Source organism: Lontra canadensis, unplaced genomic scaffold, assembly GCF_010015895.1.
Source record: "Lontra canadensis isolate GAN:19392208 unplaced genomic scaffold, GSC_riverotter_1.0 scaffold68, whole genome shotgun sequence".
In the NCBI taxonomy this organism is placed as follows: Eukaryota; Metazoa; Chordata; class Mammalia; order Carnivora; family Mustelidae; genus Lontra; species Lontra canadensis.
The window spans coordinates 10,818,044-10,845,666 of NW_022631062.1; the positions used below are offsets into that span (position 1 = coordinate 10,818,044).

Consider the following 27,623-nt stretch of genomic DNA (forward strand, 5'->3'; position numbering starts at 1 on the left):
TCAGACGCATACAGCGCCCCCGGCGTGGACGCCAGCACGAAGCCAGAAAGCCGTGCGGCCGGGGTCTGGGTGGCGGTGGTGGGGGTCGGGGGAGACATCGTCCCCAGACGTGAGCGTGCGATGCTCCTGCGCGACATTTTCCGGGGAGGCGGGGGGCACGGGGAGAGGCCGAAGCCACGCCCGTCACGACAGGTCCTCCACGATGAGGACGTCCTCGGGCTCCTGGGAGCCTGGCGGAGGGCGGCCCTCGTCCCAGGAGACCTGGGAGACAGAAGACGGGCAGCGTTGAGGGCACCCACACGCGAGCTCCTCGTTGTGCCACCGAGAAAGTGCCTGTGCGGATCTGCGTGGTTCCCCGTGGCCAAAGGGTGGACACGCCCTCCCTCTAGTGCACGCGGGGGAAAGTCACTAAGCCACGAACGGAGCAGAGCTCTGCCACCTGCTGCCCCGTGGACGGACCCTGAAAGCACGATGCTCTGGGGGAGAACAGACAGGTAAGACCTCGTAGCATGGGACCCCCAGATCCAAAATGTCCGGGACAGGCAAATCCACACACAGAATGTGGACGCGTGTCGTCGGGAGCTGGGGAGGGGATGGAACGGACCCATCACGGGGACGGCTTCTCCTCTGGGGGGTGCAAAGGCTCCGGGGACCAGACAGAGGGGGTGTCAGAGTCCCTCTTGGAGGACACAGATCCTTCCAGCCTGGACGGTGGCGGCCATGGGGGACCCAGGGGATGACTGCTTCAGGACTCAGGGAGGCCCCCCTGTATAAGAGGGGGTGACCCCAGCCAGCCTGAGCCTGAAAATCTTGTTTCTATCCCGGACCTTATGGGGGGGGTCCCTTTGTGCCGACTGTGAAGTAGGGGTCCTGACAGCCACCTGCCGGCTGCTCTGGGCTCTCAGACGAGCAGCATTTCCTGGACTGTGTTACAGGAGGGGGTCCTGCAAGGGGTCTGGGGACCACCTGTGCCAGCCACAGTGTGGGCTGTGGACGGAACCCCGAGAAGTCGGGCTGGTCCCCTAACTCAACAAGGCCTTCCCACTGGAACATTGAGACCCACGGCAAAGCCCCTTGCAAAAGCCCCAACCTCACCCCAATTTTTTCCATGAACCCTCAACCCCGCTGGGAGGACACCCGGGCCTCGTGGAAGCCCCAGGGGGAGCCCAAGGGGGTGGGCTTCCCAAGGAAACAGCCTCCAGCCTGAACTAGAGCCCCTGTGCTGGGGGCGTCCCTCTGCTCATCATCGGGCAGAATGTGGGGCTGATGCACGAGGAGGGTCAGAAGGAGCAGTGGTGCCATCCTGGGGAGGGGCCCTCACCCGAGAGCCAGCGGCAACCCCAGGGAACCATGGTCAGGGGTTGAGTGGTGGTCCGCAGACTCCACGTCCAGCCAGAACCACGAGAGATAGCTCTGTGTGGAAACAGGGTCTGTACCCATGTAATAGGTTCGGGGTCTCCTGATGAGGGCTGTCTGACTGGGGAGAGGGAGACCAGCACTCCCGGTGCCTGAGGACTGGACTGGCATTTCTGGCAGGGAAATAGGGTCACCCCCCTTCCCCTGCTCCAGGGGCTGCTTCTGTCTTAAGCCCCAAGTTGTGAGTTTTGTGGTGAGGTCCCCTTCCCAGGAGGATGGACTTTTGTGCTGAAGGCAGCTGGACCCCCATGCCTCTCCCCTCCCTCGGAATTGCACGCCAGCATTGGCGAGCTCAGGACACCCCTGCCCAACCACGCCGTAACCCTCGGAGCAGCCCCGGCCTCCGGACTGGGAACCGGGAACAGGCGCACCCACCTCCGGGGAGAAGAGGGTCCCGGTGAGTTCTTTCTTCACCTGCGGGATGCGGGGGAACAGACTGTACCTGCCGTGGAGGGGGATACCATTTAGGGCCCAGCAAGCCGGGGGGCGCACCCTGGAGCCCCGGCCCCCTACCCCTCCTACAGAAACCCCGCGCGCACTGCAGCGGCCAGACCCGGTTCGCACCGTCCAGACCGACCTCGCCGCTGTGGCCATGTGGCCCCGGACAGACGCGGCTGGCGCAGCGGGAGACGCCCCGACCCGCACCGCTTGGACAGTCACTCCGCCTTCCTCGCCAGCCCTCAGCAACCTGCAATCCGAGCCTGGACTCTGCATTCGCCCTCCCCTGGCCATCCTGCGCGCTCTGGGGTCCTGCACTGCGGTGGGAAGGGCGGGGGCAGGCGGTCCTGGGTCCAGGGCTGGGGGCTCACCATTTGCAGAAGCACACGAGGACCAGCGTGGGCACCGCCGTGGCCACCACCAGCACCCCGACCAGGGCGCCGTGGAAATCCTGCTCCGGGAGGCCTGGTCGGGGACAGAGGCAGAGGGTCAGGAGCGCGAGCGCGGGAGTGGGGCGTCAGCTTTGCGCACATGCGCCCCCCCACCCTCGACCCCGTTACTGGAGGATTAGGGGCATGCTGGCAGAAGCAGGGCTACAGCGGAGGAAGACCAGCCTTCCAGAGGAGGCGGAAGGCCGGCGGGGGAGTATGGACCCTCCCTCGGGTCCTGTGCCCACGCCGCCCCCCCGGAGGTCCCCAGCCCGTCTCCTCCATGCCCTACGCCCGAGAGACCATCCACCATAGACATTTGCGCAAGGACACAACTAGTACCACGCAACGCATTCCTTCTCATGGACGTTCACTTTCAACACGGTGCTACGTAGCCAAAGGAATGAATGCGTAACTGTGAAACTCCAGGGTGGGACAGGGGTGTATTCTATATTGCCCTGGAGACTTTCCTTGGGGAACCCTGATGTGACCTGGGCGGTCTGTGCAACTTCTGGAGAGCCGTGAACCTGTTCTCTGGAAAGAAGGAGCCCCACACTTGCATTCGGGGGTCCTCTGGGAGAGGGCATCCAGCTGGGGCATACTCGGAGCTCCTGCCCTGTTGCTCCCCAGAACGGATGTGTGGGACTCCTGTCTTATGGGGTTTCTGCCACCCCTGCAAGGAAGTACGCTGAGAGGCCCGGTGAGGGACACCCCCCGCCCTCAGGCCCCCAGAGCGCCATAAAACCCTCCATTTCCGTTTCCTGCCGCCAGCGCTACCGCATGGTGAGAGCTGTCACGTTGCAAACCACAAGCTCTGGGATATCCCTCGCTGACCCCATAAAGGAGAGGGGGTGTTTGGGCATCCAAGGGGACGGGTGGAGCTCCCCTGGGCCCTGGCTGACCCTTCTGGGGAAAGGGACACCGCTCGGTTGGGGTGTGGCCATCATCTGGGGCTTTCCAGACCACCTGAGCAGGGCTAAGGAAACAGTAGCCCACGGGGGCTTGTGCCCTGTGGCTCCTTCTTGGGGTCGTCCTCCTACGGTGATCCCAGGAGCGCGGGAGGGGGCGCACAGCAGCAGGACACACTAAAGGTGGTGTGTTTCGGCAGAGAGCCTTAAGGCCTGTCCCGAGCCACCTCCGCTGGGTGGGGTGCTTGTGCGCTCAAAGGATCCCCCAAAAGATACGTGCGCCCTAACCCCAAAACCTGGCAACGGGCCCTTATGGGAACAGGACCATCTCAGGTGTGATGAAGTGAGGGGTTCCAGATGAGTTCGCCCTGGACGCAACGGCAGCTGTCCTGGTAAGACCCGGAAGAGGAGCCGCGCAGGGGGACCCCGTCCAATATCCATCCGCGGCGCACGGGGAGTCGGGCGCTCACCAAGACGCAGTGTCGGGCTCCACTCGCTCCAGAGCTCGTTATACAGATAGCGCACCCTCACCCGGAGCGTGGTGTCCGGCCTGACAGCAGAACGCGGCACCACGTACACATTCGCGTCTTGTCCCCTCTGGAAAACCTTGAAGAGAAGAGGGCACCGTCTGGGACCAGCGTTGGTGACGCGGGAGGGTCCCCTGGAGTCTGAGGACTGGGGTCCGTGCAGGGACGACACCTGAGGCCCAGGACATCCGCGCATCTCTCTGGCCCCAAGCAGGGACCCTAAGGGGCTCTCCCGTGGGAAGGTGGACTCCACGCCCTGGCGCACGGCTTCCCGAGCTGCGCCGACCGCTAGCGCAGAGTCCCCACGCCCTCAGGGCCCGACCTGCGGTTATTGCAAATCTATACACTGACAGCCGAGGGTGGGTGCGTGGACAGGAGCCCCACCTGGCCTCGCGGTTTCTGGGGGCACAGCTGGACTCTGAATGCGACAGAGCTGGCCGGGCTCCAGGGGTCTGCCATCCCCTCCTGGGGCCAAAATGAGGCCAGTTCTGAGACAGGCCTCACGTGTCCCTCTGGATGAGGACCACCTCTGCGTCCACGGCACAGAGCATGTGCCGGTCTCCAGAGACCAGCGGAGTAAGACTGACGGGAACACTAAGCGGTCAGCGAGGAGAAGGAGGCCCAGCCTGCAGGTCCACGGGGGCAGGGATGCATTTCCTCACGCGCCATGACCCCCAGCAAATCCCCGTCTCATCCAACCGCGTCCTGGGGGCGGAGTGGGAGGCACAGAGCCCCCTACCCCCCTGCTTGCTCCAGGGGCCCTGGTGTTTCTTTGCAGCGTAGATAGGAGAATGGACAGTGACCCAAGTTTGCACAACCCAGAAGCCCCAGGACATGTTGTTCGCTGTTCCTCCTGCCTGGAAGAACCTAGTTTCTTCTCACCCGCCCGTGATGAAGTATCTTGCCTTTATCAGCTGTGCGGCTCCTTTTGGACCCTGAGGATCCCATGCTACTCGCCCCTCAGCCACAACAGCCCTGGGGCAGGTACTGGACGGGCCCCAGCATGGATCGAGGGAGCTTCCAGGCCAGCCCATGCAGAGAAAAGCTGAGGGCAACAACAGGGATTCCCCCAGTTCCCCAAGGAGAGCCCCCGAGGCAGCGAGAAGCTGTACATGTTGCTTGTCCAATGTCCGTGGTGCACCAGGTCTCATATGTCGTCCGAGTCGCCGATGGGGCCCAGACAGGACACCTGTCTCCCCAAGGCCAGCCTCCAGGGACACCTTCAGACTGCCACCAACCCTCTTTGCACTTGTCCCGGCCGCTGCCAGTGTGGCCCACGGGCAGCATCCTGCCGGTGGCACCGGCATCGCGTAGGAGCAGGTGATGCCTGCAGGAACCCAGGTGAAGGATGAGACAGATTCTGAGAGGTGGGGGGTTCCTGCTGCCCTTGAGAGGGTACACGGGGATACTCGTCTCTGTGTGAGTGCCCTGGGGTGACAGGGACAATGACCACATACACCACAGCTCAAAACCACGGAAAACTATCCTCCCCCAGCTCTGGAGTCCAGAAGCCCCACTGAGATCCAGGCAGAGCAGGGCCATTGAGATGCAAGCAGGACAGAGCTGTGCTCCCTCCTGAGGCTCCAGGGGAGGGTCTTTCCTGTCGCTTCCAGCTTCTGGGGCTCCAGGCGTCCCTGGGCTGGTGGCCGCGTCCCTCCCATCCCTGCCTCCATCTTCCCGTGGCTTCTCCTCTGTGTCTGTGTCTCCTCTTCTGTCTCTTACAAGGACACTTGTCTTGGATTTAGGGCCGCCCTCATCTAAGATCCTTCCCTTTTATTTGCAAAGACGCTGTTTCTAAACCAGACTCTGTTCTGAGCATCTGGGCAACATGAGTTTTTGCAGGACGGTGTTTAACGCACGATGAACTTTGAACTGGAAAGGTCCAAGGCGTCGCGTCTGGAAGAACACCGTTGCTCTGTCCACGGGGTAGACAGTGACCCGTGACTTGAGCTGAGTCAGAGGCTTTCCAGAAAACACAGCTTCTCAATCTGAAACTAACAGCCTGATGGCCACGAAGGGGCTAATGGGGGCCCCACCGCGAGGTGATCTGTGAACACTGATGCTTGATGTGACTCCGGGTCCACGCAAAGGAGGCATAGAGAAAGAAGAGATACTTACGGGGTTTGTCTTGGAAGCGCTATCCTGTAACAAAAGGGAGGATTGTTAGCATCTGGGGTTTCAGCATTACATGCAAATGTGGGAACCCGCCTGGACCCCCAGAACTGGTATGAAGAACCCTTCTCAGAGCTTCCCTTATCTGCCAAAGAGCAGACAACCGGGAATGAGGCATGCCATCAGTTCCCCCTTTGGGGAGACGTCCCTTCCAGGATGGACGGGGAATGTGTCATAAATTCCATCTCCAGGGGACTTTCACGCCCAGAAGAAGACAAACAAGACTACTGGTACCTGCCTCAACAAGCATCAACACTATTGTTCTTATCCCCTGTTTCTTCTAGAAACCCATTTGTCCCTCTTCTGGAAGTTTTTTCTTTCCCTCTCCCTGTCCCCTGGTTAGGTAGGTAGTAAGCTCCTTACTTGAGCTATTCAAGAGCCACATCTTTTGTAAGCTCTTATATGCATATGAATGTCTTTGCCCTCCCTCCTTTATTTAATTTACTGCCCTCAGGTTCCGGACCTAAGAGGGTGGAGGAACAGCTTTTCCTCCTCATCACAAAGTTTCCTTATTGTGAATTTGTCTCTGGCTGCTGAGTTTGCTCCGGGGATATTAGCAAGGAAGGAGAAGGCAACGCCCAGAGTAGCTTTTTCCTGCATCACTAGATGTTCAAATGTCTAGTGAGGACTGACCCTCTCAGAGACCTTCAGAGACCTTCTGAGTGCGCCCGCCAGGCTCTGGGCAGAAAGCCGGAGCGGAGCTCGCGGCCCACCTAGGGCTTCACACGCACGGGACGCTCAGGCCTGCACAGCGGTGTGAGGTCACCTGTGTTACCACCTGCCTGAGATCACTTGCCTGGAACCCGTGTGAGGTCAGCTGGGCATAGTTCCCTGTGTACGGTCATCTGTGACAGGTCACTTATGGGAGGTCCCTCATGTGATGTCAGTCACAGGAGCCCCGGGGAGGAGGATGTGGGCAGGCAGGGCTGGATGCCACAGACTCCCGGGGGTCGTCTCCAGGGCTCTGACTCTAACCCAAGACCCACACCCAACCTCGCAAGGGTTGTAAGGACAGAAGGGACACGACCTCATTTCTGGTTTGAAAGACACCCGCCATGAGTAGTTCACACCTGGGCGGGGCCTGGGGGTCACCTGCAGAGCCCTGAAGTATGTGGAAACTGTGATGTCAAGGACCATGCGGGTGTGGGACGGGGCCGGCAACATTTACTGAGCACCTACTGTGTGCCCAGAGCATCCAGCTCTGCCATTGCCATACGCATAACGAAAGCATCCTTGTGCTCAGGAAGCTGCGTCTGTGAGGTATGTGCAAAGGCCCTGAGGTCTGGGGTGCTCGGGGCTGAATCCCGGAGTCACCTTCCGTCCCTGGCTCTGGGTTTGGGGTGCATGGTGAGGCCCCAGGCCATGGGGAAACAGAGATGCTGAGTGTCCTGTGGGAAGTCCCCAATTTCCAGGACTCGGGGACGCAACCAGATCTCAGGTTGCAGAAGCTCTCTCGGCACGGGTGTGCTGAGGAGACGGGGAGCAGGTGGGCGAGCTGAAGATTCAGGGTTGCTCCCAGGGCACCTGTCGTGAGCCGCCCATTCCCAGCCCATTTTCACGTTTTGTTTCCAAAAAGGCTAAGAAAGGGGCTGCGTCCTGTTAGGGTCTCAACTCTGATGTTCTAGAAAAGGCAGCTAATGGGAACGGTGATGGGCAGAGTGTGCATGTGTGGACCACGAGAAGTGTGGGGCATGCCCCTTGACCTTCCCCTCAATTCTGTTACAAACTTAAAGTGACTCAAAAAAATAAATAAATAAACTATTTCAGGGCTCCCGGGCTGCCTCAGGCAGAGGTCCGTGCAACCCTCGGTCTTGGGATCCCACGTTTTGCATAGAGATTAGTTTTAAAAACTAAAAATAAAGAAGCAGATTTCATGGAGGGAAAAAAAAGGAATGAACCACGGGTGTGGGGTATAGGGCACAGGAGTTCCCAGAGAACAAATTTCGGGAGCAGAGTCTCTGGTCTGTGAGCCAGGATTGAGCTCTGCATGAGCAGACGGGACCGAGCACGGCTTGTAGTTCCCTCGCCGAGGTCGGGGGCTCTTACCGGTCTTTGGATGTCCAGCTCATAATACAAGACTTGAGTCGAAATCTCGTATCTCATCTCGGGGTTCTCCCACCGGATAATGTGATGTGATGTGTTGCGGGCGATCGTGATGTTTGTTGGGGGGTCGTACTTTTCTATGGGAAATAACACAGAAACAACAGCAAAAACCCTCCCAAACGCCCAGGGGTCAGTTATGGAGGGGGCTCCTGGCGGTTTGCACCTCTGTAGGAAATTGTCCTATATTTCTTCTTCTGCAGGAAAAAAACAAAACAAAACAAAACACAGAAGGCAAACTGGGCTTGGAACGGGAGGGCTCAAGCCAGCTGACGGTGCATGAAGAGGACTGTCCCCTCCGTGGTGCTGGCCACCCCTTCTGGTCGAGTACCCACCCTCCGTGTCCCTGCTGCAGATTGCCGGGACCCCAGGTAAGGACGCCAGCAGACACGCATGTCCTCCTTCTCTGTGCCTCATCTCCGGGACACCCTACAACTCTGGGGACCTAAGTCACCCAGGATCTGTGTGCACACACCAAAGCAGGTTGACCGTTTGTCGTCTTAAAAGCCTCCAAGCGCTCGGCTGAGTCAAAAATGCCAACCAATCCACCAGACGGTTTGTCTAGAGCCAGACGCCGTAAGGACATGGCTTGAGGACCCCTTCCTTCGACGCAAGATACAGATGATGCTCCAGGTTATTTGCAGAAATCCGCAGAGTGGGCAAAAATTAAAATACAAATGGGGGTCACCCCACGGGCATACACCCGTATGATGCGGTGCACAGCAAAGCTCTGTTTTCTGGTTTCTGCTCCCGGATTGCAAACCAGCGCCTGTTCTGTGGCCTGTGGAGTGCGCTGTCATTCCCGCTTTTGCGCTTTGGGTTGGCGACATCACCGTGTGAAACGGCCCCCAAGCGTGCAGTTGGGGTGTTGTCTGATTTGCACGAAGGGGACTGGCACGTCGTCTCCAAAACAGGACACTTTGGCACAAGGGTTATTTGGAACCGCCGGCAACCGAGAGTCGTGGATACAGAAAGAAGACTTTCTGGAGCTTTCCTTATCGGACTAAAACCAGAAACTTCTGAGAAATTAAGATTGCCACAAATCCCGTCTCTGGGGAAGTTTTCTGTCCGTGAAAGTCAGCACGAAATCGTATCTGCACCAAAAAACCCCTCACTAATACAACCCTCTCTCCTATTATTTTCCGTATATATTTACCACTTCTAAAAGCACAAATCCATTTTCATTTAACTCCACAGTTAATTGATTTTTATTAAAATGGTATCTAAGTAAAAAATTTTAAAAAGTTGTTTATAAGTCCCTGAATCTAACCACTTCCTTGGGACATTTTCCTTTATTTTCTGTGAAGCCCTCCCCCATGCATATCAAACTTAAAAATTAAAATGACATTTGCATGCTTTTCTCCTGTTAATAGAGCGTCTGTCAGTTTAATTTGCAAGCCCTGCCTACAGAACCTAAGAGCGTAGAGGAAAACTTTTTTCTTCTTTTGCATCCCTACACACACGAAGGTCATGATGTGACTGTTGGAGAAAATACACACATGCGATAAGCATTGTTCAGTCTTGAGGTATAGGCTGTGGGCGTTAGGTGAGCCATTAATTCATCAGCAATGTACATTATGTAAGAAGTCTTTAAACAGAAACACGGTTATAACACGACAGACCCTGTATTTCCACCCCGGCAGCCATGATAAGTTGGGTTTTGCAAATTCAGGATTTGCAGGGAATTTGCAGAAATTAACAAAAATGGGTACGTGACATGAACACATGCCTTTCCTGCATCCCACCGCAAGGGGACAGTCAGGGCCGCCATGCCCGTCTCTCTCTCTCTGTTCCCCAGACCTCGAGTGCCGACGTTGGACCTTGCTCAGGCTGGTCCTGAACCCAGGACTACGTCCCACAGGGCAAGGATGTGAGCCCAGATGCGTGAAGCCCGCTCTCCTGGCTAGGGGGCAGGTGGGGGAGGACACAGGTCTCGGGAGCGTCTTACCAATCTTACGGGCTTCAAATGGAACAAAGTCCAAAAACGGGATTGCGGTCTCACTGCTGGTCCCATTCAGTAGGAAGAAGTAATTATCCATACCCTGGGGTTCACCAAGTTCATCGAAATGGCAGCCCACGCGTGTCCCCGTGGGGTCTGTGATGTAATGCACGCACTCCGCCTCGTCCTCGTGCCTGTCGTTTGCAAAAGGGATGCGGGAAAAGCCTGACTGTGTATCCTTCTGGGCAGACATTATCAGCAAGGAGACCTCCTCCCCAACCCAGAAAAGCCTCCCAAAAAACCCAAAAAACAAAAAACAAAAAACCGCAAACTGATACAAATCCGTCCGCAAATAAGCACAAAACCAGAACGGGATATGCGTCGTAGGGAATCGGCCAAGACGTGGCACAGACAGGGGCGGATCCCGCCCTTTGCAGGGCAAAGCCATCACAACCATTCCGTGCACAATAAACATCACAAAATTGTGGCTTTCGTCCTCTCTTTAGGACGGGAGGACGGTTTGCAACTCAGAGCTAGGCGGCCGCAAAGACGCCACATCTCCCCTCCCAGGGTTCTGTGATTTTGTGACATTTTCGGGAGGAGCCCCCTGGGGTCCCCCGACTTGCTGGGCTTCTCCCGCTATGATCCCCACATAGATCCCCGGTGGTGCAGGGACGGCGTCCGGCTTACAGGGAGGCCCACCAGAAGAGCCGGTAGCAGACGTCGGCGGGGGCTCGGGGGCCGGGCGCCCAGCTGCAGTTCATGAGACAGACGTTGTAGATGAAGCAGGAGAAGTTCATGGCGCCGGAACCTTCCCTGCCTGGGAAGACACCCAGCGACGCTCTCAGAGGCGGCATCGCCACAAGCAGCCCCCGAGTGGTGACGCGAGTGGGTGCCCACGGCGCCGGGCGGAAGCCGGGCGCCCAGCTGCTCAGGGGACCTCACCTGGGTTCGCAAAAGGCAAGACTTCCTGGAATTTGGCCCCGTCACAGGTGACCCTCACGGTCAGGTTGGCTCCCCTATGCAGCACGCGGTTTCGGAAGATGCAGAAGTACGTGCTGTCCTCTCTGACCTGGAAAGGGAGCCATGGAGAACCCACACATCACACATGCACTCTGGGCTCCCCTGAACCTGACTCCGCCCCGGGAGAGGTCCACGGCTGGGCGTCCCCGTCCTGGATCGAGTACCCCTCGGACCCCTTTCCAAGCCTGTTGCACGCTAGGTCTCATGCCTGACCTACTGAGCCCGGTTTTGGCAAAGAATCCCACTCAAATGATTATTGAGAATCCCTCCCCCGACTCTGATCCTCTGATGCTGGGAACAGGTCACCCCAAAGAGGCCACTTGGGTGCAACGATTGTTTTGAGCTGAAAGCAAGGTGCACACACACACACACACACACACACACACACACACACAAACTCACTGCCCTCCTTTGTGCCTAAAACCCAGGCACACGTTTCCTTTTCAGAAGGCGTCCCCACCCCGTGGGTCTGACCAAGAAAGGCAGAGTGAATCCCGCTGGCAGAGACAATTGCAGACACCCAGCAACCTGGAAATCGACCCCAATCTGCAAGACAAACTTCACCCAATGCTTCCCCTGGTTCCCCCAAATGATCACCTGCCCCAAGACCTGCAGAAAACCTACCCTTGCCTATAATAACCAGCCCACAGGTCCTGCTGAGTGAGAGGCCTGGGAAACCACTCGCCCTGCACTAATGCAATGAGCTCACACCTGGCCCAGAATGGCCAGGATCTGAGGGATACCAACAGTGTCCCTGATTCTGCCCTTGCTTCCAGTGCTGCGTAAGGATTATTCTGACCCAGAAGCAACCGAGAACCAGCAGATACAGAAAGAAACCTTCCTGGAGCTTCCCTGATCAGACTAACAGCAGAAACCTGTAGAAACACACATGACACGGATTCCCGCTCTCTCTCTCTGGGGGAAGTTTTAGGACCATGAAGAAGGCAGAAAGTCAGCACCAAGACGGAGCCATACAAACCACCCTACTGACATGAACCATGTCTTCCAAGAGTGTCCTTCAAATATCTATCTTCCCCCGCAATTTGCTGCCCTTAGCAGCCTCCAACACTCTTCCTGCCGCTTGTCACATCTGTGCGATATATCTGCTCTTCGTGAAAAACCATATACAAACTCTCAGGTCTAACCACTCCTTTGGGGGCATTTTCTTCTTTCTATCAAGACATCCACATCATGCCACCTAAAATGTTTAACAGCACACAGAATGTGCATGCCTTTTCTCAGTTTGTCTGTCTTTTGTCATTTTAATTTGCAGAGCCTCGCGGACAGAACTTAAGAGGGTGGACAAAAGTGGTGTTGCGTGCCTGCACCACGATACAGTTTTCCCAGTCCTCTGCGTGACTCTGAGGCTCTGCCCAAGGTCAGAGCTGGTGGCCAACATCCTGGCCGGAGCCTCCTTTGTCCTCATTTGGGGGGTCTTGGTTGATGTGATCAATTGTGAACGCATTTTATTAATGCTCCTGTAGTAATACGGCTGTTTTGTCTTTGTGCGGGAGGCTTTCTTAACACTTAATCTGTGTTTGATTAAGTTCCCCAAGAAGTGTTACTGGGGATGCAGGGGGGTGAGTGGCCACAGTGCCCTGGGGGTCAGGGAGGGATGGTGGGGGGAGATCAGATGCGTGGATATCCCTGAGAATCCAGCCAGGTCTGCCCTCCAGCACAGCTTCTGGAAGGGGATTCAGGAAGCATCCACGATTCTGGAAGCAAGGCCAGGTGACAATGGGGGAGGGGTCAGGGGTCCTGGAGACACTTGGGTGACCTGGCACTTACCAGGCCCACCAGGCCTGGGGCAGGGAGGGGGTTGCTCTTGTGTAAAGAAAATCAATGAGGACTCAAATCGCGAAATGATTCTGCCATAGGAAATAAAAGGATGATTTATTTTTTTTCCTAGAAATGACATTAGGACACGTGCCATTTCCGAGTCTACAGAAACCCTTTATCGCGAAAAGATTTTCCTGCACGAAACAAACAAACAAACAGAAACGGTTGCTCGGGAACCCTAAAACAAATACGCATTTTGAAAAAGGATGATCAGCGAGGACGACCTGGGGCTGGGGAGAGGGGGAGGGTTCCCCCCAAGCTCTTCGTAAGGGGAACAGCCTAGGAATTATACAAAGAACAAAGAGCCCCTTTAAAACATCCAGGCAGGAAAATCTCAGATTTACATAAAAATCGGGTGATTGACGGCCTTAAAACGCCAACCAGGAGGCCACCAGCAGGGGACCCATTCAGAGGTTTTTTGGGGGGGAAAATGTTTGAAAAGAAGTTTTAATACATCGGGGCCTGTTTGTGAGCAAGATGAGGAGAAAAGCACCTTCTTCAATCATCAAGGGCTCACAAAACTGTCCCAGTCATCACCCATCCTGAGGCCGAATGCAAATCTTAAAATATATATATATATATTTTTTTTTCTAGTTCCAAAAAGGATAAAATACACCTCCTGCCTCTTTGTTAGCATCCATTAGAAAACGGGCAACAGCACGGGGTCTCCTGGACACGTGTGTGAATCTCTTTTACAGCTGAAGGGGATGCAGCCGGGTTCTGGGGTTCTGGGTCCCAGCGGTGTCTGTCAGGGGCCCGGAAGCCTCTGCATCTGGAGTGTCCGTAAGGGGCTCCTGCCTCCTGTCTCGGCAAGAAATTTGCTCCAACATACAATTTCCCACTTGTTGAAAAGATGGGACTTTTAATACAATGAAAATCATAACAATAATAAAAAAACAGAAATAGAATGTGGGATTTGGATGCTTCCTTTGGATCAGGACAGAGAACAGGTGCCTCACGGGTTGTGTCTGGCAGAAAAGGCGAGGTCCCTCCCGTCTCTGCCATGACCGAGCAGGATGCCCGGGAACCCCTTGCATCCCGGTTTCCTGCTGATTTCAACCATAGGCGGTGTTTTCGCTCCTCAACCCGTGCTGGCCTTCTAGCCGGGCAGGGGATTTTGTCTGACCCATTTACATATTCATACATGTATTTCTGTTTTGCTCTGCACTTTAGCTTTTGACCATTTTTTTAAATTTTAATTTTTTATCGTGGACAAGTAGGCATAACCACAAAATGGACCGTGTCCTTCCCTCTTAGGCGTGCACGTCAGTGGCGTGGGGCACCTTTGCTATGTGGTGGAAACATTACGTCTAGTTCCAGAATATCATCACCCCCCCATGCCCCCCTAACTGGGCCTCATTCACCCCCTTTCCCCAGCCCCTGGCAAACACTAATGTACTTTCTTTTACCAGGATTTGTCTATTTGTGCAGCTTCACAGAGCTGGGCTGATGGAGCCTTTTGGGTCTGCATTCCCAGACACAGTTGCAAGGTTTGTATACATTGTAGCAAGGTCTGTACACATTGTAGCACGGGTCATATACATTGTATCAAGGTTTGTATATGTTGTAGCAAGGGTCGTATACATTGTAGCAAGGGTCGAGCTGGTTCCCTTTCACAACTGCATGGGCATATGTATTTTTAATCCTTTTCCCCTTACCGTGGCATCACCGCTGAACACTCCTATGGGGGCAAAATGAGGAACTGGAAAAAATGGGCAAAGCAGCGTTCGCCGGGGCTGTGATGGCAAACAGCCCCACATGGCGTCTCGTGCTAAATATGGAGCCTAAGCATGGTGACCCATGAGGTCACGAGATTTAAAAAGAACTTGAAAGGAAAAACAGAGCACGTGGAAAAAAAGAGAAAAAAAAGTGAGTACAGCAGCATCCTGTTTGTGAAATCCCGGATTCCGTGGGTGCAGGGTGGCCTGGCCGACAAGGAATCCTGGGCATTCACTGGTCACGGGGCTGGTTGGGTGGGGTCCGACCAGGAGTATGTCTTACATACACTCCGATTTCCTCAAGTTCAGAACGTAGGAAAACAGACTGAGAGCATCACTGACATCTGTTTGTCTGTGCCCGATCTCGTGCTGAAAGCCAGAGGCAGACCCCCGGGGGTTCCTGGGAGGTCCTCCCGCTGCAGAGAGACCCCCGTCCTGACCCGGAGCTGGGTCTCCCTCAGCGGGGCCTGCTAAAGAGGGGATAAAACCCACAGTCCAGAGATGCCTTCAAGGGTTGACTGAACCCGCATCTATCCCGTCTTCCCTGCAAGCATCTTTGGGCAGCCTCACAGAAAACTCAAAATCCCAGTGACAGTGCAGTCACGTTTTCTGAGTCTGCAAACAAAACAAAACAAAACAAAACAAAACACCATAACCCAGTCAACTCCCAACTAAAGAAGAAGAAGGGGCGGGGGGGGGGGGGGCTCTGACTATTTAAAAAACAAAATTATGTTTTCCCAAAGGAAGTCTTGAGACAGCAGGGAATTAGAAGCACCACGCAGGCCGTTTAAAACAAAAGTGACCCCAGAAGGTAGCCCTCGAGGGCCCCGGTTCCAGCACCTTCACTTTCCAACCAGCAGGAAGGAGTTGGCCTGCCACTCAGTTAATCTAAGACATTAGAACCCTTCTCTGCAAAAGAGCTAGCATTCTTTTTTTTCCCCTTTCCTGCAAAAACCCTCAAAACAAATCTGCTCAGAGCAGGCGGAAGGAAATGAACCAGAGATTAGTAACACAGAAAACACACATAGGCAAAAAACAGACGGCCTTGAAGAACATGTAGAGGGACTCGGTTTTATGTTCGTGGCAGAGCTGGAATCTAAGACCATCTGGAGGATATTTTATTTTATATTTTTAGAAGATTTTATTTATTTATTTGAGAGAGAGAGAGAGTGTGTGTGAATGCACACAAGCAGGGGGAGAGGCAGAGGGTGATGCAGATCCCCGCTGAGCAGAGAGCCTGATGCGGGACTCGATTCCAGGACCCTGAAACCATGACCTGAGCCAAAGGCAGTTGCTTTACTGAGTGAGCCCCCCAGGTGTCCCTCACAGGATATTAAAAAATAAATAAATAAAAATAAGAACCAGTTTCATTTAAAAATTAAAATTAAAAAAAAAAGGGTGTACCAGGCTGGCTCAGTCGGTGGACAGTGCCACTCTTGATCATGGGGTCGTGAGTCCGAGCCCCACACTGGGTGCAGACTTACTTAATAAATCTTACTTAATTACTTACTTAATAAAATAAAATCCTTTTTTTTTAAAGAAATGTAAAGCTATAAAAAAAATCCCAAAATGTCATGCTCATGCACTAAATTCAACATTATTTTTTTAAAAAAATCCCATCAAGATTGTGCACGATCTGTTTTCATGAGGTCCATACAGGAGGGGAAGCAAAGGGATAATCTCGACAGAGGTCCAAAAACACATTTTCAAGAATTTGCCAGATCTGTGCTAGAGAAAAACAACACTTAGCACAGCAGGCACTTAAATGAGAGGACAAAGATGGTTTTTTTGCTTTGGGGTTTTGTTGTTGTTGATATCCGTTGTTTTTCACCAACAGGCCGTGTTGTAATTCATATGGAAACACTAAATGTAGTTTTCTTGAATTTGCAAGGAAAAATGAGATGAAACAGAAAGCCAAGACCATTACAGAGGGGAGGGGGACACTCACATTGTTCCTAAATTACTGGACGACATTCAGAAAACCAGATGCTTCCGCCAAACATATTGAATTTGTAAAAAAAAAAAAAAAATAACAGTAATAATAATAAAACAAAACAAATAACCCTGGACAGGAAAGCCATTAAATTAATGCCTTCCGTGCACCAACAGCCAACACTTAAAATCGGGGAAAAAAAAAAATTCAATCAAGCCACAGAAAGAGATACAATGCTTAGAAATGACCCACTCATAAAGGAAGGTCAGCGACCCATTTCCATCTGTTTCATTATGTTAAAATTTAATTTCATTACCTTTTAAAAGCACAGGTACATAATGATGCCCACAGCTGGGTCTCTGCGACCCCCTACGGGGAAACCCTCCTTGCTCCATCCTCCTGCCCCCACCCCGGGGGGCCATAAATCCCTGCTCCTAAGGGGTGACCGTAGCAGACTATATCACCTCCCAATAAACCATCTCAGCACAAGGATTATTTTGAGCTGAAGGCAATTGCAAAGACCAGACAGAAGACACCCCCATGCAGATCACTTGCCTGAAAGCAGGACATACCTGGGAAGGTGTCCTTTGCTCCCCGGGACTTTAATTTCCGGAGACAATGCAAGACCCTCCTCAGCCTGCAGATGGTGCCAGAGGAACCCATATAAAAAATCCTAATGGGGAGCCGGTGGACAGTGGGCTGACCCTGGGTCTTGCTCTCAGCTCAGGTCCTGATCTCAGGGTCAGGAGATACAGCCCTGCGTTGGGCCCCACGGTCAGCACCAAATCTGCTTGGAATTCTCTCCCTCTCTCTCTGCATCTTCCCATCCCCCAAATAAATACATAAATCTTAAAAAAAAAAAAAAATTTCCTGCTAAAAACAGCCATAACGATACAGGGGTCCTCCTTGCCACAGTCTGCATGGAAAGGGGTACGGGAGCACAGCCCACCTGCTCATTCTGGGTTTCGGCTTTTCCCTGGGCAGCCTGGATTCTCATTTCATTCTAGAATCGGTTTATGGGGTGATCCCAGGGGTTGTCTCAAGGTACGGTCGTCCCATGGAGGGATGGAATGTCAGGGCTGGAAGCATCCCAGGGGCAGGGTTTGGGGCAGAGGACATGGATCCCTTTTAGCCTCCTGTCTGGGGCACATCCCCACCCATTGTGGGGAACCCCCACTCCATCCCGAGGAAGCCCCAAATTATTATGAAGATCATTTTAAGCTGAAGACGTTTGGATTCAAAAGATGCCAAAAGAAATATTTTTGCGGAGAGTTTTTTTTTTATCTGACTAAAAGTAGAAAGTTCTGGAAAATGAGGCTACCATAAATTCCCTCTTTGGAGTGAATTTAACTTCCAGGAAGGACATCAAGGGTAAACCTACCATGAATGCCCTCTTTGGGCAAAGCTTTAGGGCCACTAAAAAGTCAGAAAAACTTCTCAAACTTACATGAACAAGCATGATTCCAAACTTTATCTCCTGGTTTTTTTGTTTTTTTGTTTTTTGTTTTTTTGTTTTCTGGAAAACTCCTTGTTCTAACCGTAGAGAGCTTTATTGTCTCCTTCCTTTATCGTACTGGTTAGGTACATAAATCCTCCACTTTAGCTATTTATTGAGCTCTGTTTTTTATAAGCTCCATATGCATGGGAATATATTTTTCTCCCTCTTCTTTATCTATCTTTCAACATGTTAATTCACAGGCCTCTGGGGACAGAACCTAAGAGGGTGGATGACAAGGTTTTTTCCTTCCTGACATCCTTAGAATCAAACTAAGGGAGTGTGTGAACTAGGTGATGAATAAATGAACAGCCCCAAAACACAAACTGAATCCAGGGGGGCTGTTTTAACATGAAGGGAATGGAACCCATTTAATGGGCAAATCCACATCTCTCCCCCTCCTCCCTCATTAAGGGGAGAAATCAAATGAAGGCATGCACCAAAAACACAGCGATTATATTCTCCCTCATATGTGAGATGTAGTGTGTAAGTTTTATTCCCACCGTATAGAAGCAGAGTGAAAGCGGTCATCCTATGTATGGGATTTGCCCCAGTCCCAAATAGACCACTTGGGCATACAAATCATTTTGAGCAGGGGGTACCTGACAAATGGACAGATAAAAGAGGGCTTCTCTGCCTCCTTATCTACATAAAAGCAGGACACAAAAGACCCTTTCACAAAGGGTTTTCCCACCTTCTCCTGTGACAGGAAGGTGAAGAGTGATCCTTATTACTGGACAAGGACCACCAGCGCTGAGAAGACACTGCACAGACAGACGTTACTAAAATAACATGTACCAGCCACTAGTTCACCCACTGATTCCCTAATCACTTCCAAACAATGTAGTGGCCGTAGAAGCCAAAAATCCCTATTCCTTCATCATGATATCTCCTCAATTTTTCACTCCTTTAAAAAAACAGCAGGAAATCTTCCTAGTCTGACCCCTTCTTGGGGTGTTTACTTTGCTTCTGTGACTCTTCATGTATGTAAAAAGTTGCACTAAGAACAAATCTGTACGTCTTTTCCCCCTGAAAAATCTGGCATTGGTCACTTTAATTTGCATGTCCCTATCCCAGAATATAAGAGGATAGAGGAAATGTTTTTCTTTGCTGACAAGAGCAATAGGAGTGGAAATCAAGGCAGGGGACTCAAGAGTCGTTTCACAGGAAAATTCAAGATGTACAAGGAGCAAAGCCGTAAGGCATGAGCCAAGAGCACTCACCTCTGGGGCTTGTATGGTGGGAAAGCTGGGCACGGTGGGAGAGTTGGGAGGGGTAGATATCATGCACTCTTGCTCACTCACATTTCTTATGTAATTCCAGGTTAACATTCTTTTCCTTGAATCTAGCTGCATGTTTGTAATAGGAGATCTATTCTCGCCTGCTGTAATTAGAAACAAATAAACAAACTTAGTAGGAATTAGAACCCCCTCCCCAGGTGATGTTACAGTTACAAGTCAGGGGAGATAATCTGCAAACATCAGGCATGGATTGTTACATTTGTTTACTGAGGCCGAATTCATGCCCAAAATAAACCATTTCTAAGTGAACAATTCAGGGACATTTATGAGCCCATGAAAAGAACCATTAGTTATCAGGGGAATGGGTAACAAAACCGTAATGAGAAGTCACTTCATTCCCGTAAACTTAGCTTTTGTAATAATAATTTGAAAAATACAGAAAATAATTTGAAAAATACGAGTTAGTTTGCCTGGGTGGCTCAGTGGTTAAGCGTCTGCCTTCGGCTCAGGTCATGATCCCAGGGTCCAGATATCGAGTCCCACATTGGGCTCCCTGCTCAGTGGGGAATCTTCCTTTCCCTCTGCCTCTCCCCACTGGCCTGTGCTCGCTCTCTCTCTCTCTCTCTCGCTCCCTCTCTAAAATAAATGAATAAAATATTTCTAAAAAATAAAGGAAAATACAAGCCAGCTATTGTTATGATTTGAAAAATAAAGAAAACAATTTGAAAAATACACAAGTTAAGTATAGTGATGATTAGAAAAATATGCAAAATAATTTGAAAAGTACAAGTTAGCTATAATAATAATGTGAAAAGTACAGAAAATAATTTGAAAAGCATGGAAAACTTAGCTATAGCAACAATAATTTGAAAAACAAAAATAATTTGAAAAATACACAAAAGTTAACTATAGTAATATTTTGAAAAACACAGATGATACAGAAAATAATTTGAAAAATATGGACAAGTTAGCTATAGCAACAGTAATTTGAAAAATACAGAAAATAGTTCAAAAAGTACAAGTTAGCTAAGTAACAATGTGAAAAAGAAAATAGCTTGAAAAATACAGAAAATAATTTGAAAAATACAGACAGGTTAGCTATAGCAATAATAATTTGAAAAATACAGAAAATAATTTGAAAAATACAGACAGGTTAGCTATAGCAATAATAATTTGAAAAATACAGACAACTTAGCTATAGTAGTAAAATCTGAAAAATACAGAAAATAACTTGAAAAATATAGAAAATAACTTGAACAACACAGACAACTTAGGTATCGCAATAATAATTTTGAAAAAATACAGACATGGGGCATCTGGGTGGCTCAGTGGGTTAAGCCTCTGCCTTCAGCTCAGGTCATGATCTCAGCATCCTGGGATCGAGCCCCACTTCGGGCTCTCTGCTCAGCGGGGAGCCTGCTTCCCCCTCTCTCTGCCTGCCTCTCTGCCTACTGGTGATCTTTCTCTCTGTGTCCAATAAATAAATAAAATCTTAAAAAAAAAGAAAAAAGAAAAAATACAGACAACTTAGCTACAGTAGCAATAATTTGAAAAGTACAGAAAATAATTTGAAAAATACAGACACATTAGCTATAGTAATAATATTTGAAAAATACAGAAACTGATTCTTAAAATATAGAGTAATAAAAATAAAAAAATCTTAAATACAGAAAAATGTTTAAATACAGGAAAAAAAAAATTTAATACAGAAAAAAGTTACAGAAACTATTTAAAGTCAAAGGGCAGGTTGTGGAGACATTAGGACCCTCTAAACCTTCTGGGAGGGAATGGAAAGTGGGCCTTCCTGTGTCAATCTAATTGAGGAGCTTCTGTCCTGTGCCTTCTGGGTGGGCTTTGACTCTTGGGGTGGGGCAGGGAGTGGGGGACCTGATGCATCACCTGGACCAGGAAGGAACCTGCCACAGGGGAGGACAAGTAGAAACTAACCATGAGGACTTTAATTCTCCCTGTTGGGGGGGGGGGGAAGCACAAAGAACCAATTTGCAACATCAGAGCCAAGAATATAGAATGGGGGGATGCAGAGTCTCTCCAAAAAATGGTGGGAAAAGCAGTCTGACTGCTGGGAAAAGCAGTCAGTCACTTGCCAAAGAGTGAAACCACACCACTAACCAGATTCACAAAAAAAATTAACTCAAACTGGATTAAAGACTTGAACGTGTAACCTGAAACCACAAAACTCCTAGGCAAGAAAAACATAAAAACATAAAGCCAAGTTGGTAACTTCCTTGACGTCGGTCTAAGCAATGATTTTTTTTTTTTTTTGACTTGACCCCAAAAGCAAAGGCAACAAAAGTACAAAGTAGAACATGGCCATTCCCAGAGGGGCTTTGCAAGCATCAAAATTCCAGAATGTCTGGGCCCAGATCTGGAGCTTCTGTGAAATGTGGTCGTCAGAGAGGTGAATGCCCGTCCTCAGCCTCGGGGGAAGAGAGATGCCCCAACGTCCCCAGGACCCTAGCTCCAAACCAGGGGATGTTTTTCTCCCTGTCTCTGAGCCATCTTTACTGGGCCACCTGCCTACGATTTCTACATTTTCTTGCACCTTTGTGGACAGGTTTTGTGGATTGGCAGATTTTTTTGTTTTCAAAATATATACTTTTAAAGATTTTCTTTCTTTCTTTCTTTTCTTTTTAGTATTTTATTTATTTGTCATAGAGAAAGAGAGCGAGAGAGCACAAGCAGGGGGACCAGCACAGGCAGAGGCAGAGGCAGAGGCAGAGGGAGAAGCCGGCTCCCCGCTGAGCAAGGAGACCCATGTGGGACTCCATCCCACGACCCTGGGATCATGACCTGAGCCAAAATCAAAAGTTGGATGCTTCACTGACTGAGCCACCCAGGCATCCAAAATTTTTGCATTTTAATAAGTTTTTTTTCCCAGGATAGGCAGAAAGTCTGACACCTGAGCTAGGTTTGACTGACCTTTCAGTCCCTGATTCTGCCAGAGGTTAAACATCCACTTATAGGTTGATTTGCAAAAGGACCCCTTCCTCTACCAGGGTGGGGGGTTGTGGGGGGAGATACCTCGGGTCTGGGGGAGGGATGTTTGTCCCCTTCTGGCGTGGGGGTATGGCAGTTTCACCCCACCCAGACCCTGGCGTTGGAGCCCCTGCCTGTACCTACCCAGCTGTGCTCGTCCGCAGCACGCCGAATTCAGGAGCACCAGAAAGCTCACAAGACCCAGCATGGTCGCCATGCACCAGCCCCAGTGCTGCACCTACACAGGAGGAGAACCCAGGTCAGAGGTCAGATTCCCAAAGTGGACCCTCCCTTATCGTCCTTAGGAGAGTCAGCAGTAATGAGCCTTTACAGAATATGCAGGAGCTCTTGGGGTGCATCCCGTCACCTTATTTGGCCAGCAGTGCCCCATCCCAGTACTGTGTGGGGCCACCATCCTATTCCCACACCCCTGGTTCCCTGCAAAATCACAGTACCTCTGAAACTCTGCTGGAACTCCCCCCAGAGCACCAGTACGTTCAACATGCTTCCTTGATGACCACTTTCTGCAAGCTGGTAGTGAACCAACTTTCCCCACCAGGCGTGATTTTCCCCACCCCACTGTCACTGGCCATTGCTGGTCCCACCCACATTCGTGCTGCTGAGATGCTTGTGTGGGGAACCATTCCAAACCCCAGAGCTACTATCGGGATTATTTTAGGCTGCTTCTCTTGTGCAGGGTGGCTGAGGGCAGAAGTGAGGCCTGCAGTAAAGAAGAAGGAATATGGTGAGGATACTGGTCCCCAGCAGCCACTTTGGGGTGTGAGGCAACTCTGTCTCATCCTGAGCCAAGCCCCTGGGGCTACCATTTTCCTATACAACAAAGGTCCCAGCAGGCAGGAACACTCCTGGCATCATCGTTAGGGACAGACCATGGTCCACAGGGAGGTCACCTGCCTTGGAGTCCATGTGATGAGTACTGGCTTTAAAAGCCGTTTGGACGTGGGCAGGGACCTGGGAGCTGTCTGTGTTGCAGAGGCCAAAAAAATGGAATTTTCTGATGGAAGGTCTTTCTGTGTCTGGTGATTGCCGGGGCAGGGTTTTGTATCTTTGAGTGATTTTCTTTTCTAATAGTTCTGCATCAGTGCAGATCAACAAGGGCTGGACACAAAGACAGACAGGGGATGGCCTCAGTAGCTGAATGGACACCACCCGGAGTGAGGCCACAGGTCACCTGACCGGGATGGAAAACCTTTTTTTAAAAAATCGTCATTATCATTGTTACTATTTAGAGAGAAGGGCAGGGGGAGAAGCAGAGAGAGAGAAAGAATTCCAAGCAGACTCTCTGCTGAGCACAGAGCCCAGTGAAGGGCTCGTCTCATGACCCTCAGATCACGACCTGAGCTGAAATCAGGAGTAGGACGTTTAATCAACTGAGCTGCCCAAGGGCTCCAAGGATGAAATGTCTTTGTAGAAAGAGCCAATATGAGCCTGGAGGCCACCAGAGACTCGGAGTGCACAAACCCCTCAGGCTGTCACAGTGTTTTTAGCCTCTTTCCAACCTCCAGGGATGAGAGATGTTTATCTCCCTACCTGGAGGAAGCAGGTCTACTCCTTTCTGCTCTGTGTCTCATTAGTGAGTGAGAAGTCTTCCTACATAGGACAGACCTAGGACGGAGGCGAGGAAATGAGAGAGTCAGAGAGTAGAGGTTGTAGGGGAGGAAAAAATCGATTCCCTCTAACCTCTTAGTTTCGGTTCACGACACCCGCAAATTAAGCAGATAAAAGATTAACAGGAAAACCAGCCTGAACTACAATATATAAGCATGGGGGGTTCTCGAAGGAAAATGCGGCTCAGGGAGACAGTCAGATGATCGGGCTTATAAACCGTCATCAATTCAACATTGGAAAGGGGGTTTCTGTGTTTTGAATGGGGAAAGGCAATTATGGGGAAAGGGAAAGCAGGAAATGAGTGATAAATACAGGCTCTTGTTCATAAGAATCTCTCAGATGATAAGAAATCTGTGGGTGTAGTCATCTTCCTGGTATAGAAACCTTTAAAGCATTAGAAACTTTATTTACAAATGAAATTTTCCTTCATGATGGGGAACTTTATGTCCTCTGTCTTCTGGTCATTAGGGAGTCATATAGAGCTTTTCCTGCTTCTGCTGGTTCTCCGTGGCCTGTTGCACAAAATCTTCCATATGCCCAAGAGGTACATTGTAGGGCAGTGTGGCGTGGTGCCTTTCAAGACTGACCTTGGCCCCTCAGCTTGGGGTGCAGGGCTCCATATACCAGAGCAATGGGTGGGAGGTAGGTGCTCTGGACCAGTCCAGCAAAGACCAGCCCTCCTGGAAGGCGTTCTCTGTGCACCTGCTGTGGGTCAGCCCTAAAGCAGGGGCTGACCTGCCTGTGCCTGCTGGTGGCAGGGCTCAGGCACCTCCTGGCTCACAGCTTCCCACCTTCCCCTGAGGCAGGGGGGTGGGGGTGGGGCGGCCCCGCCACGCCACTGATGTCCATCGGCCACTCCGGGATCATTGCTGAAATGTTCCCCACAAGGAAGGAAACACAGTGACATACGCGGGCCACAAAGGGAAGTTCGAGGTCTGTTTGGAGGTGCACATTCAGGACAGGAAGGACCGACGTGGCTGGGCCAGGGGAAGTGAACCCTTTGGGGAAGGGCCTGTGCTGGGTCAGGAGCCGTGTGAACACAGACCACAGAAGGGCCAGCAGAACCTCAGGGTCGGCTGCGGAGAAACTCAGAGGGGACAGAGAAAGGCCCCAGCGATAAAGTTCCAGAGGAATGTGTGAAGCCCATAGAGGAGAAAATGCTTTGAGGGAAAAGAGTCATCTTCAGCATCAGGAGCTGTGGTGCTGGCCTAAGGGGGCTTGTGAGCAGTGAGGTGGACGTGTCCCTTCTCCAAGAAAGGGGAGTCCTGGGGGCTGACTTGTGTCCCCCTAAAATTCACATGTAGAAGCCCTTGCTCCCAGGACCTCAGGATGAGGCTATATTTGGAGATGGAGTCTTTAAAGAGATTAAGGTAAAATGAGGCCATTGAATGGACCCTGATTCCATAGAACGGGGGTTCTTATAGGAAGAGGGGATGAGGACACAGACATGCACAGAGATGACCATGGGAGGACACAGGGAGGGCACGGGGTCAACACACCAAAGAGAGAGGCCTTAGGAGGAACCAGACTCAGCCCTGCCTGGATCTTGGACTCTCAGCCTCCAGGTCTGGGATCAATAAACATCTGTTGTTGAAATCGGCATATCTGGGCTATTTGTAACAGCCACCCTGGTCATCTGGCTGTTTCCCTGAGCCGCATTTTTCTGTGTGAACCCCAGTGCCTATATATGTAGTTAAGGCAGGTTTCCCTGTTAATCCTTTATCTGCTTAATTTGCCGGGTCAGGGACAGAATCTAAGAGGTTAGAGGGAAAAGATCCCACGGCAGAATCTCCAGGAAAACAAGGCGTGGTGATGCTGAGTGTTTAAGGCTGTCCCCACCATCCACGGTGTCTGCATTATGAGTCTTAGGGACAGAGGATAGGGGTCTGTGTGTGTTGCATTCAGGGCTCAAGAGTGGGGTCCAGACAGGCACGGATTCCTGATGACTCCGGAGGTGGGAGCTGGGGGCAGGTGTGTGTCTCTCGGAACCAACCCTCCTCGGAACAGGTCAGCCTGCGGACATGCAGTCCTGTCATCTCGGAGCATCCAGCAGTGTGGACAGAATCAGAATCCAGGACCCCAGGCACCTCCTGGGAATGAGCTGTCCCCTCCACAAACTCCCAATTTGTCCTGAAACTGCTGCATTTATCCTCTTCAAACCTCTTCTCACAAGAGACCGACAGGAGCCACGACGTACAGGCTGTGTCACCGAGGCGCGGAAAGAAAACGTGGGTGTTTCTGCATTTCGCACGGGGCTTGGCATCCCGCGGAGGGACATGGCGGTGTCTAGGCCGGGGGATGTGAAGGCGCCCACGCAGGAGCGATGAGGGGCTGAGCGCCAGGCCTGGGACTTCTGCATTTTTCACAGAGTCTCCCTTTGCCCTTCTCTTGGCGTCGACCCAACGACTGCCCGTTAAGCCTTCTGGACGCCCCGTTTCTTCGGCACCTTTTATGAACAAACAGGATTCCTTCTTCCTCGGGTGTGCACGCCCACGACCGTCCTTGATAAGACGACTCTTCTCCCTGAACCTTGTGCCAACCGCGGGAGCTGGAAGACATGTCCCCGCTGGCTTCCCTGACCTTTCGTTGGGGGGGGGGGGGCGGTGCAAGGGCAGGCGGGACCCTCTATTCTCTCTGACACTTGTCAATGTGCCCCTCATTTGTCCTCTGGGCTTTCCTGCCCGCTTTCCTCCCTCCCGTGGCATTCTTGAGGCCAAAATCTCAGCTCCCGTCTCAATGAAAAATATCTCGCCGTGTGTTCCTACCAGTGGGGCGTTTCCAAAATTAACCCGGGGGTCCTTATCACACCGAAAACACGCAAACGTAATTCAAAGGGGTTCGATGCGTTTAGTCCTGAATTGGGCACTGGTCTGCTTTCTTTCTGGCATTCCGGCGAGATCGCCCGACCTCCGGCCGGGCCTTATCGGGGTACCCAGCCTCTTCCCGGAGACGCTGCTTTGCCTCAGGCTGTAGACACCCCCACCCACCACCCCACAACTTTGCCTGAGTCTCAACTTTGCTCTTGGGTTCAGTGGTTTCTGCTTCCAAGTGGAGAGACCTGAGCTATCAACATGCGAAGCCCGACCCTCGGTGACTTTAATAACCTTAAAAACGCCCCAAAGAGGGACATCGAGGCCTTGTGCACACGGGCCGATGCCGCGACCCGTTCGCGCACCCCGTCTGGGAAAACCACGCTCCCGCGGCGGCTTCCCCGAGACAGTGGCTCTGGTCTCCGAGCCGCGGGGGTGCTCAGCCCGCCGGTCCACTCCCCAGCCGACCCGAGAGGGCGCCCGGAGCTCGCACCGGGTTTCTCTACCATTCCCAGCCTGCCCGGCCGTAGAATCACGCCAAAGCCACTGGGCCCTACAGATGCGAGAAGCCTCAGACTTACTCGTCCGCGAGCTTTCCGGAATGTTCTCGCCCGTTTGGAAAGCGCTGTCCTGCCCGTTTGATGGGCCGCCCGTGAGGCCGTGGTCCACGGGGCGATGGAGACCGGCGGTGCCCGAGGGCACGAGCAGAACGCGGGTCAACAGCCTTCTGTGCAGACGCCCGCCTGCGATTCACGCTCAGGTCAGCGTCTGGAGGAATGTCCTGTCTGCCCTCCGCGGGGTCCTCCTTCTCGGTGGGCGGCGGGGTCCCCGTTATCTCCCCACGGGACAGGAAGCTTTCCAGCCCAGCCAGCGTCTGATGCAAGCTTGAAGCTGGCCCCTTGCTTTTATCAGCATCTCCGAGTTCCTCTTTTTTTGTGCAGCAGAATCCCTCTGGCCCATCACCCACCTGGTCCCTCTGGGGTGCTCGGGGTTTCGGTGCTCTGTGTCAT

At 52.0% G+C, this 27,623-nt stretch overlaps 1 protein-coding gene across 1 annotated transcript; it reads right to left on the reverse strand.

The window, feature by feature from the left end:
- On the reverse strand, positions 1-27,623 carry LOC116880852 (granulocyte-macrophage colony-stimulating factor receptor subunit alpha-like). Its single transcript, XM_032880273.1, is given in 15 exon segments — positions 1-51; positions 53-460; positions 1,792-1,858; positions 2,226-2,319; positions 3,661-3,796; positions 5,836-5,859; positions 7,936-8,069; positions 9,938-10,122; positions 10,619-10,748; positions 10,874-11,000; positions 19,160-19,345; positions 22,315-22,412; positions 23,065-23,157; positions 27,195-27,356; positions 27,581-27,623. Coding segments are annotated over 15 exon segments (1,938 nt in total).